This window comes from Apostichopus japonicus, chromosome 18 (genome assembly GCF_037975245.1).
Source record: "Apostichopus japonicus isolate 1M-3 chromosome 18, ASM3797524v1, whole genome shotgun sequence".
NCBI lineage: Eukaryota > Metazoa > Echinodermata > Holothuroidea > Aspidochirotida > Stichopodidae > Apostichopus > Apostichopus japonicus.
Genome location: NC_092578.1, coordinates 18,673,823 through 18,688,601, shown reverse-complemented (window position 1 = coordinate 18,688,601; position 14,779 = coordinate 18,673,823). Strand labels below are relative to the sequence as shown.

Sequence of the window (14,779 nt, the reverse complement as noted above, 5' to 3'; positions counted from 1 at the left end):
TGGTGCCACATTTGATGCTTAATTCGATCTGAAGATATCTCCAGAAATTGCTATTTTTGAGGTAATGATTTTAACAACGCGCAGAATTTTGCAGAGGATATGAACCACATGCTGTCGATATTATGCCTAACCCTATCAATAGAACGTACACTTGTTGAATTAATGTGTACATGACCCCCGACTCCTTTCTTGTCCTTCTCGTTTTCTCCCATTATCTATTAAGATGTAACAGGTTCGACGTGTATAGCCGCTGGTATGGCGTGAGCACTAACACATTCAATGTAAATATCGACACCTGTTGTGATGGCGCGGGTTACGACTTCGATACCCGACGGTCAAGGATAAACTTTTTCATTTTTTCGCAGCTCATTTGAAGAAAATACGAATTACTGTGCTTCTTTGTCCTTATGAAAAACCAACTCAGATGATGGGAGTTGAATATAACAAAATATATATATATTTTTACCAACCCAAATCTCAGATGGAGGGGCACTCGGGGGGGGGGGCACCAGGTTTTCCAGGGGGCACGTGCCCCCCTGGCCCCCCTTGGCGACGCCACTGTCTGCACGGTTATGGGTCATCAGATAATATATTTTACAAGTATCATAAGGATATGGGCACCCGCCACAAACATGACGTAGATGATACTTACTATTACGACGCAGGGGTTACCAGGGGTTCCCGGGTATATGGTGGATCGTAACTAAAATAAGTAACTACCACAAATATTAATATTGCCAATGACATCTGAAATTTGCTACATTAGCGACGAACATATTCGTCAACGTTTCAACATTCGGTGAAATAATGATAGAAACCTTAACATCGTTATAGGTCGTCTTCAAACGAGTTACTGTTGACTTGGTCATTTTGTATGCCCTACGTAAAAAATATAACACAAGAACCTTTCTTGTTCATATACGAGTATTTGCTATAGGATTAAGTTATTGTTATAAATTATTTGTAATTTAAATATATTATTATGTACGTATATAATAAAGGTCTAACGCATATGGCATCAAACGAAAAAAAAAATTACTATATTATTAACAATGCATGCCTACGACGTTACATGCATGAAGCACACATTACTTGGAGCATAAATTTGGGAATTTCCTCTTTCCATTTGATCTATCTCATCTAAAATGTGGAGGGCAGCAAGCTTCCTCCCATCAAACTTAATAGCCGTCACGGGATGATTATCAGTTCGGTCGATGTATGGAGAGGGCATAGACGTATGTGCATTGCATAGAGTGAAAACGCACAGTCACGAGGTTCAACAGACGTGCAACGCGTGTTGAGAGTTTTGACGCCTGTCTCAGGTAAGAAAGGACCTCTTTAGAACCGGAGGGCGGGGGGGGGGGGGGCGAGGATGGGGTGGTGGTGGGGGAGCGATGGAAGAAACGTTCTGGTTGTAAGCGACTCATATTTTAACGTAAAGTTGAGTGATAAAAGTAGACCGAAGAAAATTAGTATAAAAAGGTCTTAACTACACAACTGAGAAACCATGTTGAGATACTTACCCCTGACAAAAAACAAAACAAAGTACAAGCAACTCACCAGAAATTGTGACAAGTTGTTCGTTCCCATGAGGAGTCTAAAATATTTCAAACATCCTTTTTATACCCATAACAAGGATAATTTTTTTGTCTGCATTTCAGGTATGACTATTAGCTACTATGGATAATGATAATACATCAACATACGGTACAATTTCAAACGAAATCTTGACAACGGAGTGGTTATTCTATTTTGACGATCCTACTCAACGCCGACTCATAGCCCTGGGTTACCTGATAATTACTGTGATCGGTATGTTTGGAAATGGTCTGGTGGTTTCCTCGGTCTTCGTCTCCCGTAAACTACAAACGACGACGAATGTATTTGTCGTAAACTTAGCCATTTCTGATTTCATGGGTTGTTCGACGTTGCCATTTCTGGCGGCTACTTACATCAGTGATGATTTACCATTCTCGCACGGCTTCTGTGCGGCACTGTCCGGTTTAACTTACATCATGTTTTCTGCTAGTGTGGTTAACTTGGCAATGATAGCTCTAAATCGATTTTACTTGTTAACTAAATCTAAGAATGCGTACTTGAAATTATACTGTAAGAGAAATATCAGCCTGATGGTAATGTTAAGTTGGACATATGTTGCCTTGGTAACATTTATACTCCCTTTTTTTGGAGTAGGTGCTCTGGGATATTCCAAGCGTTATCGCGTATGTACACTTAATTCGGACAACGAACTAACGTTGTATTACACAGCTGTGAGACTGACATTGTTACCTGTTACTTGTCTAATTGTAATAATATTCTCTTACATTTCCATCTTTCGTTTTCTCATTAAATCTGGACAAACACAAATCAAGTACAAAAAGTCGAAACCCTCTTCAAAGGCACCTGGCAATACAAAAGAAATAAACAACCGCCAAATTAAAGTAACGAAAAATCTGTTCGTCATCGTATGCGCATATGTTTTGTGTATAATACCATACGTTTTAACCTATGCTATCCCAGGGTTATACGCCTTTATTCCATGGGCTGCTTTGTGTGTTACCTCGAACAGCTGTGTCAACCCCGTCATATATGGCTTCTGGCATCCAAATTTCAAGGAAGTCATTAAGTGCATCCTTTGTTGCAAGTTCAGTAAGGTACCTCAGAGATGTAACCTTTTGAAGAGACTCTGTCAAAGTAAAACTGAAAAATTAGAGGCAACATCTCAAAGAAGAGAAATCTCCACCAGTGATACCAAACTTTAAGTAAATTTCATATTTGAACCGCCCCTCACCCCCGCCCGAACCCCAAAAGAGGGCTAGAGTTCAAGTTATTTTATTATTCTGCAAGTGTAGTATGGATGGCTCAAGTAGTCATTTTACAATTTTCTAAAATGTTTCAGTGAAATACTTAATCATTGAAATAAAACAAACGTGCCTTTTGACAATCTCAAAAAAATTTAGGCAAATATTTCATCCATCACTGTAGTGGTACCTGTATATGTATCCAACCAAATTTGAGTTAATTTTAACCGCAAAACAAGTTCAATGCAGACAAATTTAACCATGGAGCTATAAACCCAGGTTTATAGCTCCATGGTTTAACAAAGCTTTCACTTTCTGGCAATTAAACTGCAGCCGTTATTTTACTTGTATTGGTGCCCATGATGCATGGTTTGAGGAAGTAATTGTACATGTTGCCTTTAGAGTTGGTGAAAGCAGTACAGCGTATTGATATGCTTTACACTGCTAGTTATGCGAGCAAAGTGATACTAAGGAAATAAAGGTCTCATTGAAACCGTAATAGAAACTATGGTATAACGCAATAATTTGAGCACATGAGTTCGTGCGTATAACGGAAATTGAAAATATATAATATCTATATAAGAAATTACAAAGAAGCAATTTTTACAATTTTATTTACTCTTTTCCATATATAATGTAAATATGATAATCTTTAAGATATACAATGTACTTGGCGAGTTGACTAAATTACTTTTCCATGTCCATGTTTTGGGTGTTTTGTGCAAAGTGCGCTATTATAAATGTTTCAATTTCACTATCAATTTTCAATAACTAGATTGTAAGTGTTATATATAGAGCGTTAACGTGTAGTATACAAACACTGCATTAAATGTCACTATAAGTATGTAGAAAATGCAATATTGTGCTAAAAGGACCATAATGGTCATTTCGTAAGATTTTCCGCATTGAATGTAAACATTGCTTGAAACGTGGTTACAATATATTAATATAAAATACTTCCCATCTGTGTTGTACTTTTAACTAGTTTTGCTTTATCAAAACCACGAAAAGTTGAAGTAAAATTTGCTTCTGAATTAATGCACACACACGTAGACGTAGTTGGTGGGGGTGGGGGTAAAGGGTGGTATGGTGAAGCCATGGACTATACCAGCCTGTTGGATGAGCTTTGGGAGCCTTCATTTGATCTGTGACACATATGTCTACGCCGCATTAATGATTCGTTCATATCTTTCCATTTAAAATTTGAACATATATCGCACCTTACTTGTGTATACACCCTAGGGCAAATTTAGCGCTTTACAATATTGCAAAACCTTAAGCCTCATTAGGTTCGTCCACCCCCCCCCCCAACATTTGTCGTATTCGCACAAAAATGGACATTCATCAATTGAACTTTTAAGTGCATGTGTTCTGCAAAAGTGATGCTTCATAATATATATATATATATCTATATATATCTATATATATATATATATATATATATATATATATATATATATATATATATATATATATATATATATATATATATATATATATATATATATATGTATAAACACATTAAGGGTCACCAAGTATTGGCCCATTGTTTTAAAAACTAATTTATAACAGCATTTACCTATATATTGTCTATGATCCTCGATCTAATCCATAAAGGAGTGTTAAATATGTTAAATATCTCCGTGTGGATTACGACTTTTAGATTTGCAGTGACACGTTTGTTAAAATGGCGGTGACTATTGTCTGACTTTTCTAGCAAATTTCGGGGGCAATACTGAAGAATGTTAAGTGTGTTTTCATCTAAAGTTTGCCCAGTTACAACTTTTATTCTCATATTGCGATGGCTTCGGACGTATTAAAAGCTACAAACAAGAAATTCAACCTATTGTCTCCCTCTTGAGATGTCGTGTTAACAACTTCCATGTTCTTCACCTTTTTTTTTATCTCCTCTGGCCTAAGCAATACAAACCCTTTAATTAAGGGCATGTATTAGCTGCATGACTTCAGCATCACAGACATATATACACATAAACCACATACATACACATACATACAATTGCCATCGGGTACGACAGTGTCGAAACTTCCTTATACATGTGTTACAATATCCTGTGTTAAAATTCCTTACATATCGATTCGTAAAGAAACACTTATTCAAACTTGAAAGGTGCCCCCCCCACTTTTCCTCAGGTTAAAAATGTGCCATTTTTCTACATAAAACTTGTACTCTTGATCACCTTATTAGGTCAGCGATATTTCAGTAAGAGATCTAATCCTAATTTAGAACTATCAGGGCCGTAGCCAGTATGTAGCACTGTAGGCCCGGGCCTACACTTTTTTGGCCAAGTTATCTTTTTTATTAAAACTTCAAATCCATAAGCTTGCTGGACGAGTTTAAGAGTCTAGACAGGAAAAACTATTGAAATGAACGTACCAAGATTATGGCTAAATTAGGTGACCTATTCTTCTGTCATCTAGGCTGTCATTCATATCGCGTGCCGTTTCATTCAATACTCTACCCGCCGAAAAAGACTAGGATACGATCTTGTCAGTTTTTTTAACATCTACTTAAGAACCCGTTTACGCAGATAAAATTTCAGTTGAGAACATTCCACAGTCAAATAAGCCTATCGTTGATTAACAGACTTTATATGTGTTTTCGATAAACATTTACTAGCTACAGTTGTACCAAAGACAAATACTGGCTATGGTTGTATCAAAGACATGTCTGGCCTATCTTTGTATCTACAAGTATCAGAAGTTGAAAAGTAAGACTACTAAGACGGGGGGGGGGGCGTTGACGGAGTGATGTGTATACGCAAATAAGATAATACAATAAGATTTATAAAGGGTACTAAATATCAGGCTGCATCAGTCCAATCAAATTTCTGCAAAGTGCCCTTTGACGTCGGTGCCCCCCCCCCCCAGATTAAAAGTGCTTCTGCCGCCCTTGTGTAACTTGCTAATTTTAATACATTATGTATTATTGAATTACGTACTATTTTAACTCGTTTGTTTTTTGGGTTTAAAAGTGATATTGAATTAGGTGTCTCAAGTTAGCAAGAGGCCAGGGAACCAGAATGAACACTAGGGAAGGGCCATTTCCGGCCATCTGGGGGGTTTGTAAAACCAACAATTTTCTTGTACGCTCCGCGCCATTCGATGGTGGCGCTCCGCTCAGATAGTCGTGCCTACAACTTTGAAAATCCATATCAATCGCAAAAAGTGCTCCCCCTTTCACATCCCTGGCTACGTCGCTGATCAGAGGGAGATCCAGTGGCTGATCGAGGATATTAATAAAGGAGAGCTAAGGTGCCGTCTGATCGCTAAAACCGACTCCCATGTTCAAACGTTTGAGGCATATTTAGGCTATAACTACATTTAAGTTGTGTGGGGTTGATTGGAGGTGGGGGATGGAGGGGGGGTTGGGAGGAAAAATCTGGAATATATTTAATGTTACCATAGATTTAACTATGCAGGGGGCTCATATCTGGGAAATCCTAGACAGGCGCGTAGCCAGGAATTTGCCAAGGGAGGGGCGAAAATGTAGGCAAATTATCAGAGCCGTAGAAATGGCTATGCAAACTATCTAAGCGTAGCGCCACCACATATGGCGCGAAGCGTACAAGAAAATTTTGGCTGAAAATGCCCCCCAGATCGCTGGAAATGGCACTTCCCAGGCCTTGTAAGTTGCTTCTTAGCATTTTCTCATTTGAAATTACTAGCGATATCTTTAAAGACATTTAAAAAAAAAAATTAAAAAATATGCTCAAGGGGGAGGCTTCCCCCCTTCGCCCCCCCCCCTTGGCTACGCGCCTGATCCTAGAGTACAATAAACCTGCTCGTATGGGATGGTCTCACAGAGTGAATTATATACTTGTGTATATTTGTCAGAGGCAGAAAAAGGTCCATAAATAGTGATCGTAAAAGGGGAAGGGTAGGGGGGCACCAAGCAAAGGGTTTATTGATTGTCCACCTTCAATAACTTCACCCCTAAAATGTTATCCTCTATGTAATTGCAAACAAGAAACTGTATTGCCTTTTGTAGGTAGTATAAAATGATATCTGTCTGTGCAGGGGATGTTCCAAGATTTTAAAGAGGGGTGTGGCCCTGAGGTCATTGGAGCTGACTTCTGTACAAGAAGGTCTGTAGTTCGTCGCCCAGAAAAAAAGAAATAAAATATTTTAGGCATGAATGATGGCTCATTCTGAGGCTTGTTAAGCTATAAATTAGGTCTAGATGCAAGGTTGTGATTATTACTACTTATAAGGGTGGGAGTGGGAGTGGGTGGGGTGGGGGTGGGTCGCGGTGTACAACCCACAAACACCTGGACCAACACCTGCTGTCTGTCGGTCAATCTATCTGATAATTGGTAAGTTTTCTTTGAGAGTCGTTTAGGGTGTACTCTCGACCGACTAGGAAATTGGTTGTAAATACGATATCAAATGTAAATGTTTTAACCTGACTCGAAATACGAACATAATCATAGTTTTGTTGATCTTTAATGTATTCATTAACGGTTAGAATTCAATGTGTATTGCTTCATATGATAATCGGACACCAATAGTTTATGGGTTTTTACAACTTCCACATCTTTTTTGCGAGTTGAAACAAGATCAATATATATTCAGACTAATTTGCAAAAAGAGATTTCTTTCTGGTGATTTTTGTCAGTTGTAAGTTCACGAACAATATGAAAGATGAAAATATTATAAACTCACTTGCAATCGTGAGGTCGTTCTTTGTCCTGCTGCCGGATAGAATCAAACATTTAAAAATGTCTCGTATAAATTGAAACTCAAACATGATATCACGTAGCATCGACTGTCCATCACCGATCATCCTCAGATTTATGAAAGGCCCAGAATGATGTAACTTTGAGAAAGAAAAATGCCCGTTTCTTGAAAATGTGTCGCAGAGAAATCGTGGGCATCTGACTATCATTCTTGAAACACAACACCACCAAACATTGAGAGGATCTCAAAATCTCAACCATCCCTTAAAACATATAGCATAGATACTACCCCCCCCCCCATGTCAACATCGGAGGAGGGCGGTTGGAGGGAGGGAGGGGCAAAATCAATATCATGTCCCCGGAATTTCTGCTAAAACAAATATGGTCACCTTCTCTTCAGATTCAGTCCAGTAGCAAAGGATTGTCAAGTAACCATGTAACCAATAACATCCGCATCTTTTCTGTGAGTAGCTCATGTGCACTTCAACGAGCAGACCTATGTTAAATCTATCCTGTTCCCATGACTGTATGTAAATGCTATGTCAAACCAATAATAACCACATCTCTCCTGTTAGTAGCTTGTGTGCATTTCAGGGTTCACTTCAACGAGCAGACCTTTGTTAAATCTATCCTGTTCCCATGACTGTATGTAAATGCCATGTAAAACCAATAATAACCACATCTCTCCTGTTAGTAGCTCATTCCACTTCACCGACGATGGCTTTTTTCTTTATCGGCACAACTGGTATGGATTCTGGCTTGTTGTTCTTTCTTCTGTTTGTTTCCCTGAAAATTGACAAAAGGTAATTAATTATTAATTATTGCTTGTTGTGGTAAAATGACACACGTATCCGTTAAATGAAAAGGAATCATATTGAGTCACGAACAGAGTGCAACCGATATTCTTATTTTTCATTGTTGTGTACTTACTTTCGTTTCCTCGATGTCAGCTGTTCCTTGATGATCTTTGTCTCGTGGTAGATGGACCTCGGTACGTGACGATGCCTGGCTATTCTCCGTACCTGGGGATGGTGGGCGAATTTCTCCCGAAGCTTGTTGCTGTACTCCACTGTTGATTCCTCTCGCTTGTCCAGCTGAATATATAAATAATATATCAATTTAATGGGAAATAGTGACTGTGCGTGTAAACTTTAACATGTAGACCACACAGATCTGAAGAATTCACTGCTTAACCCCCCCCTCCCTCTCCCCCACCCACACATAAAACTGGGCAGAAAAGAAGAAGTGACTGGATTACCTTGCCAAGTTTTTCGGATGCACTAGCCTTCCAAATTCTAATATTCATTTCATCAGAGCCACATAGGATGTATCTGTTGTCCAGAGACCATTTGACACATGAAACATGTCTCATTCGCTTTGTGTGGTAAACCTCCCTGTAGAAAGAAAGGGGGGGGGGAAAGAGAGAGTAAAATTTGAACCATTAAAGTCATCAGAGGGAGAATGAAAAAACATTCTATGATTTGGTAGAAAAGACAACATTTCACCACTGATGTATTCAGCTCATTTGTCTATGGATTTGTGGCAAAAAATGTAAAAGAGTGACAGCTTGGAGGATATCAGGAACAAATTAAAATATTTACAACATTATTTTTTAACTGAAGAGTACTTTTCAAGAGATTCTACCACTTAAAATTCCTTACTCCACATCTCAAATGAGAAAAATATCAAATAAAAGGCCAGGGTGGTGAGGGGGGGGGGGGGGGTATGGTACATTACATGTAACATTGAGGTACTCTAAAATGCCTTGAAGGTAAAATAGATGAATGCTAGGCAAAAGGGAACCAACTTCTTTGGGAACTTTTATAACATCAGAAAATTCAATATTTAACCAATGACATCACACAGACTTGCTCCCCTACGTTAAGGATGTAATGACCGTGATTATTATTTGTCATTACCTCAGAAATTTTTAAGGATTTGTATCAACTAAACATGTAGTATTTTGATGTTCTTGAATGGAGAATTAGAAGAGAACAGCAGAAGTAGGTAAAGATTCGTAATGGGGGGGGGAGGGGGGTGGGGAGGCTGGGTGAAGCAAGTCATGTGGATTTAAACCTAGTATCATATTCAAAACCAAATTTAAGTGTACAACCACACAAAACACTATAGCGTTCGATACTTGCAAAGCAATTTTGTGGGCTAGGAAACTGACGAGATGAGAAACGTTGAATATTCCCTGGTATTTTAAATCGTACCTGCTTCTTGATTCTGTAGTGGGAAAAATTCGGATGGATTTATCGAAGCTCCCCGTCACAAATTCCTTGCCGGTCGGCGAGTAGTCGACGTCGATCACCGCGGAAACGTGGTCGCGGTGAACGCAGATGGCCTCGTCCAGTCTCCTCATGTCGAACGTGTATAGCTGGTAATCCTCATTGGCCGCCGTGAAGATGAAAGCTTCCATGGGATTCCAGGCGACTGTGTTGGTCCGCATGGCGAGGGTCAGTTTACGTAGTGGAGTGACCTCTCGTGTGTCGTACAGGACGATGTGTCTGTCTTGCGTGCAACTGGCTAGTATGTTGGTCTAGAAAGAATATCGACAACTTTACCGATACATTTCTATAATAGGGACGAATAACGCTTTTTTTTCAGCTTCAGAATAAACACGTGCCTTTCACCTCCATTCAACCCTTTTCATGACACAATTCAGTTTTTATATACCTCGCTCCTGTGAAGGCAAATCTGGATATTTGGCACACTTGTAAAACAACTCAGGTGAAGGTACTCAGTGATAGATCATATGCTATTGAGCAAAAAGTTTACCAATAGGAAAACAATTTCAGAAAAAAACTTCATGAAACTAATCCGTTTACAATTCCACATTCTCTTTTCTATCGAGTTGTTTAATTTGGTTCAACAGGTCTAATATGTACATTTAAATGGATGAATCCATTAACAGTGCCTTACGTACACAAAAATATATACATATATATATATATATATATATATATATATATATATATATATAATATATATATATATATATATATATATATATATATATATATATATATATATATATATATATATATATATATATATATGAATATATTAAACATACAAATATATCATAAATATAAACATATTCTCCCCTCACCTCAACAGGATTAAATTTAACACTTTGAATGCTGTCTGTGCCCCACGTGAATGACCTCACAGGGTCAGCCCTTGATGTATCCCAGAGGTCAACCTGTTGGCCGCAGGTAGCATACACAGGATCCTTCCAGTGGTGATCGATCGATGTAAATACCGTCTGCAAAATATTGTTTCACATGACATGCGTAAATTTTACAGCAAACCATTAGACATCTCAATTTAATATCTCATCACTTTTCCAATGACATTCAACCTTTCCATATATATTATAATATTTAACCATTTGTAGAAGTGAGGACATGTAAAAACTTTTTGCCCTTTTTCTCAAAGGGATCTATACAGCAGATGGAACCATATCTGAATTGCTCTAGGGTATGTGTGTTTTTACTACGGTTCTCATTAAAAGAAATTCAGGAATTTTGTAAAGGAGACCCATTTGTTGAAGATCTGTGATTCTCAGGTAGTGAGATCTGAGGACATCTCAAGAAGAAATGAAAATGCTAGACACCAAATGGTGCAACATTTTGAGCCATATTTAGACCATAAATTAGGTCTATACTTTGGTATAAATGAAAACTAGTGATAATTTTCTTTGAGGTTTTTTCTTAAAATTGAGAAGTACTGGCTTTTAGTGGGTAACATTAACTATGTCAACAGTACTGACCTTTCCGATGATGGTATTGACTGGTTCCTCTAGTTCTCGACTGGCTGCTGGCTCCATTCCCCATTGTTTGATTGTCTGGTCGTTGCCCACCTTGACGAAAAAGAAAATGTATGAGACTAAATTACAGGATTACGCTAACTTTAATAGACCTGAGAATATAAATCTGAACAGGAAATACACTATGCTGTTCACCAAACTTGAAGGGAGTAACCCACACACATCTCTTTTCAGGTAGTTTCCTCATCGCATTACATATATATGTACATGTATATGTACCTTAATAGTATACAAACCACATATTTTCACAGGGAACACAATGCTTCTTCACCAGACCTGTAGTGAGTCCTTGACTTTTACTGACTTTGCCAAACAAGGTCGACCATTCTTGTTCTCAGCCTCATGAATTGGTACTCCTACGGTGAGGGTGGGGAGGGTGTGGAGGGGGGGGCAAGATTATGTACTAGTAGCACTCGTGCTTCCTTTGTACTCACACCCATCCTCATACCAGATATTAATTTGTGTTCATAATCACGCTGATGTACTCAGACTGCGCGTCTACTGTTCACTGTCGATAAAATGATTCTTTGCTAACAAGCTTTTGCATATAAAAGTCAATTGAAATGTGAAGGAAGTTACTGGGCTCTTATCTTTACCATACATGATCCCAAAAGCAAACAGGAAAACAGAGAATTTTAAGGATACACTTACTGTCAATATATATTCACAGTTCCTATCGACTGTTATACCACGAACAAATCCTCTATGGGCGTTGAGAGTTCTAACACATTTTCTTGTAGCAAGATTCCACACCTTTACCTATGAGAGAAAAGAAAAAAGGAAAAAAAGAAACGGGGGAAGAAGAAAAGGTGATAATTGAAATGAACTGAAATATAAAATCTTTTTTTTTTGCACCTTGTTCAATATTCACTAGTTATCAAAAGTTATTATTAAAAGAATATGGTATTTGCAGAACATCAGCAATCTTATGGTATGTCTTTGTCCAGTAAATAAGGATATGCTATTTGAGGGCCAGTAAGCTTTCTCTACATAGAGAAACACATTGTCATGATATTCACTTCTAAAGTAAGTTTAATGTCTGGAATGCTCCCTTTAGGCATCATTGATGATGAAAATGGCTCCTCGGTTCAAGGCTAAATGTTTCTGTTCATCCATTATTTTATTTCATTCTAATAACTCACTTAAGAATTGAAAAAGAAATCATTTGAAGAATTGAAAAAGAAATCATACAAATAACAGAACAACGGAGGATGACTTTCCACACTTTTTTAGTTGTAAAAGCATTTTTAGTAATTTATTTCCCTTAAAACTGTAATGATTTTCGAGTATGGTGTTGCTTCTCAAAAGGTTTGTGTATTATGAGATTCTGACGTTTAAAGGGTCATACCCCAAACAATAAAATGGTAAAGAAATAATGTGCAATCTAAATGGCCATCAGTATTTTCAATAACCTTGACACAATAAAAAAGACAAATTTGGATCTATAGTATCCCTTTGAATCTATACATATCTTCTGCTAATTTAATAGAAACACTGAGTTCATGTACATCAAGGTAAAGAGTAAAGAGAACAAGTTTATTTTTGTCTTTCATGTTTGTAGATGGTATCCAAGCAAATAACCTTATTCTGTGTAATATTACTCTTAAATATTAGATATTCATTGTAAATACTGTACCTGACCATCACAACTGCCAGATAATAATGTCGAGAGGCTTTTTGGATGCTTGCTCATACACTGTACAGAGTCAGAATGGCCATCCAAAGCCCCAAGGAATGGCTTTGCAAATATTCTGTCAAGCTTTGTTGCATTTAAGGCTCGTGTGTATTCTCTGTTTGCTTCAAAGGGATGAAGTGTTGGGTCATAGTTTCGGGGAACTGCAAAAAAAAGGTAAAGAAAATTGAAAAAAAATGTCAGAAATAGCACAAACTGATCTGCAAAATGGGACACAGACCAAGGTGATAAACAGCACTTCAGCAATTGAAAACTATTACAATACAAGATATCACATTAGTTTGACCATTAAGTGCATTACGAGAAGCATGGCTATATATGATATAGAAAGAACAAACGTACGTACCAATTGCAATGCACACACTGACACGACTAAGTCTCGTGTAACTACTACCAATAACTAAACTATAGCAATAGGCGGCCTAGGATTAAGTTTAAGAATGAGGATATGCCTGGTTTGACTGACTCTTCGCAGATGTTTTGAATCTTACGTCTGTGAATGTCGTGCTTCGTTTCTCTCAAGTAGTCATCTGGATTACGACTCAATACTTTCACTTTGATATTCATTCTCTTCTCTTCTGATTTACAGAACGGTCGCGGCTGTAAGTGTGTATTTATTGCAAAGCATGCTGATCGGTTTGAAGATAGCAGCAAAGATTGTAAGTAGGAAAAGAATAGCTTCTACAAACGTAGAACTGAGGAAGGTCATTGACGTATTTGCCATTCTACTAAAGTTAATACTCGGCTAACTTTCGTAACTATACTTTTATTGCAGATTTTGTATGGTGTCTTAAAGCAAATATTGTAAAGAGTTTCTGATACAATTCTTGAACTTATAGCTAAGATAAGAATGTAGATAAAGCGAGGTCAAAGGCAATTCGTATTTAAAGACTAAATTAGGAATATGTGCTTCGTTCTCTGTAATATATCGGTTTGTTGAATAATTCTTTCGCTTTCTTACTGATTAATAATTATTTAGGAGACTGTACTGTCGTTGAAAGCCCACATATTGTTTGAAACTGTCAATCGTGTTAAACTTTGCGAATTGAAATTAGTCGGTTTCTTCTATACATGCAGATGATGGGCGTGATATCATTTTGATATTTAAATTTGCAGACGAATTATATTGATGTTATCTTACATTGGATGTCACCCTTGGAAGTTTTATGGACTCACTGAAATCTTTCACAAGCTCATCGTAGACATGAGAGGGGTAATAATTCCACTATGTCCATATACGAATCATAAAGTTTATATGTATACCTAATTCCATGTCTGAATTTATGTTGTTGCCCAATTATAGTGCAGGGTCGAAGCTCAAGTGAGAAAGTCTATATATCTACCAGTATGAAAAATGATGACATAACACAGGTTATATAGCAGGGAGCTGCTACCATCAGAGTTATATTGCATACAAATAAATTTGAAGGGGATTCCCCGATCAGTCGATGACGTATGTATGCATATATCTGTAGGCAGATATATACGTTAAAAATTTGAGACCAGGGAGGGAGGGGGGGGGGGGGTTGTCCACCACTTTATAACTCCTTCTTATTTAATTTCTTTTATTGCGTTGAAACTATGCTACTGAACATGATATTTACAAGATGTTTTTTACTCTACTTACTTGTACAACACCACACATATAAATGCAGCTGGTTTCAAACAAAGTCGCGTTTTAATCATAAAAATACCGTGGGCGCAACTCCCATATGCTTTTGGGTGGGACAAGAAGGAAAAACTTTCGCCAAAA

General features: G+C 37.7%; 2 protein-coding genes across 2 annotated transcripts; one reads left to right on the top strand and one right to left on the bottom strand.

Moving 5' to 3' along the window:
• Nucleotides 1-1,028: 1,028 nt before the first annotated feature.
• On the top strand, nucleotides 1,029-3,757 carry LOC139958490 (somatostatin receptor type 2-like). The gene is made up of 2 exons (XM_071955588.1): nucleotides 1,029-1,322; nucleotides 1,662-3,757. The coding sequence occupies exon 2, from the start codon at nucleotides 1,680-1,682 to the stop codon at nucleotides 2,760-2,762; it is 1,083 nt and encodes a 360-aa protein (XP_071811689.1). The 5' UTR covers nucleotides 1,029-1,322; nucleotides 1,662-1,679; the 3' UTR covers nucleotides 2,763-3,757.
• Nucleotides 3,758-7,252: 3,495 nt separating this feature from the next.
• On the bottom strand, nucleotides 7,253-13,677 carry LOC139958489 (DDB1- and CUL4-associated factor 13-like). Its single transcript, XM_071955587.1, has 9 exons — nucleotides 13,518-13,677; nucleotides 12,970-13,169; nucleotides 11,985-12,092; nucleotides 11,277-11,366; nucleotides 10,614-10,769; nucleotides 9,715-10,040; nucleotides 8,757-8,892; nucleotides 8,429-8,592; nucleotides 7,253-8,284 (listed from the first exon to the last, which is right to left on the bottom strand). Exons 1-9 carry the CDS (start codon nucleotides 13,591-13,593, stop codon nucleotides 8,197-8,199), a joined length of 1,344 nt encoding a protein of 447 aa, XP_071811688.1. The 5' UTR covers nucleotides 13,594-13,677; the 3' UTR covers nucleotides 7,253-8,196.
• Nucleotides 13,678-14,779: the final 1,102 nt, after the last annotated feature.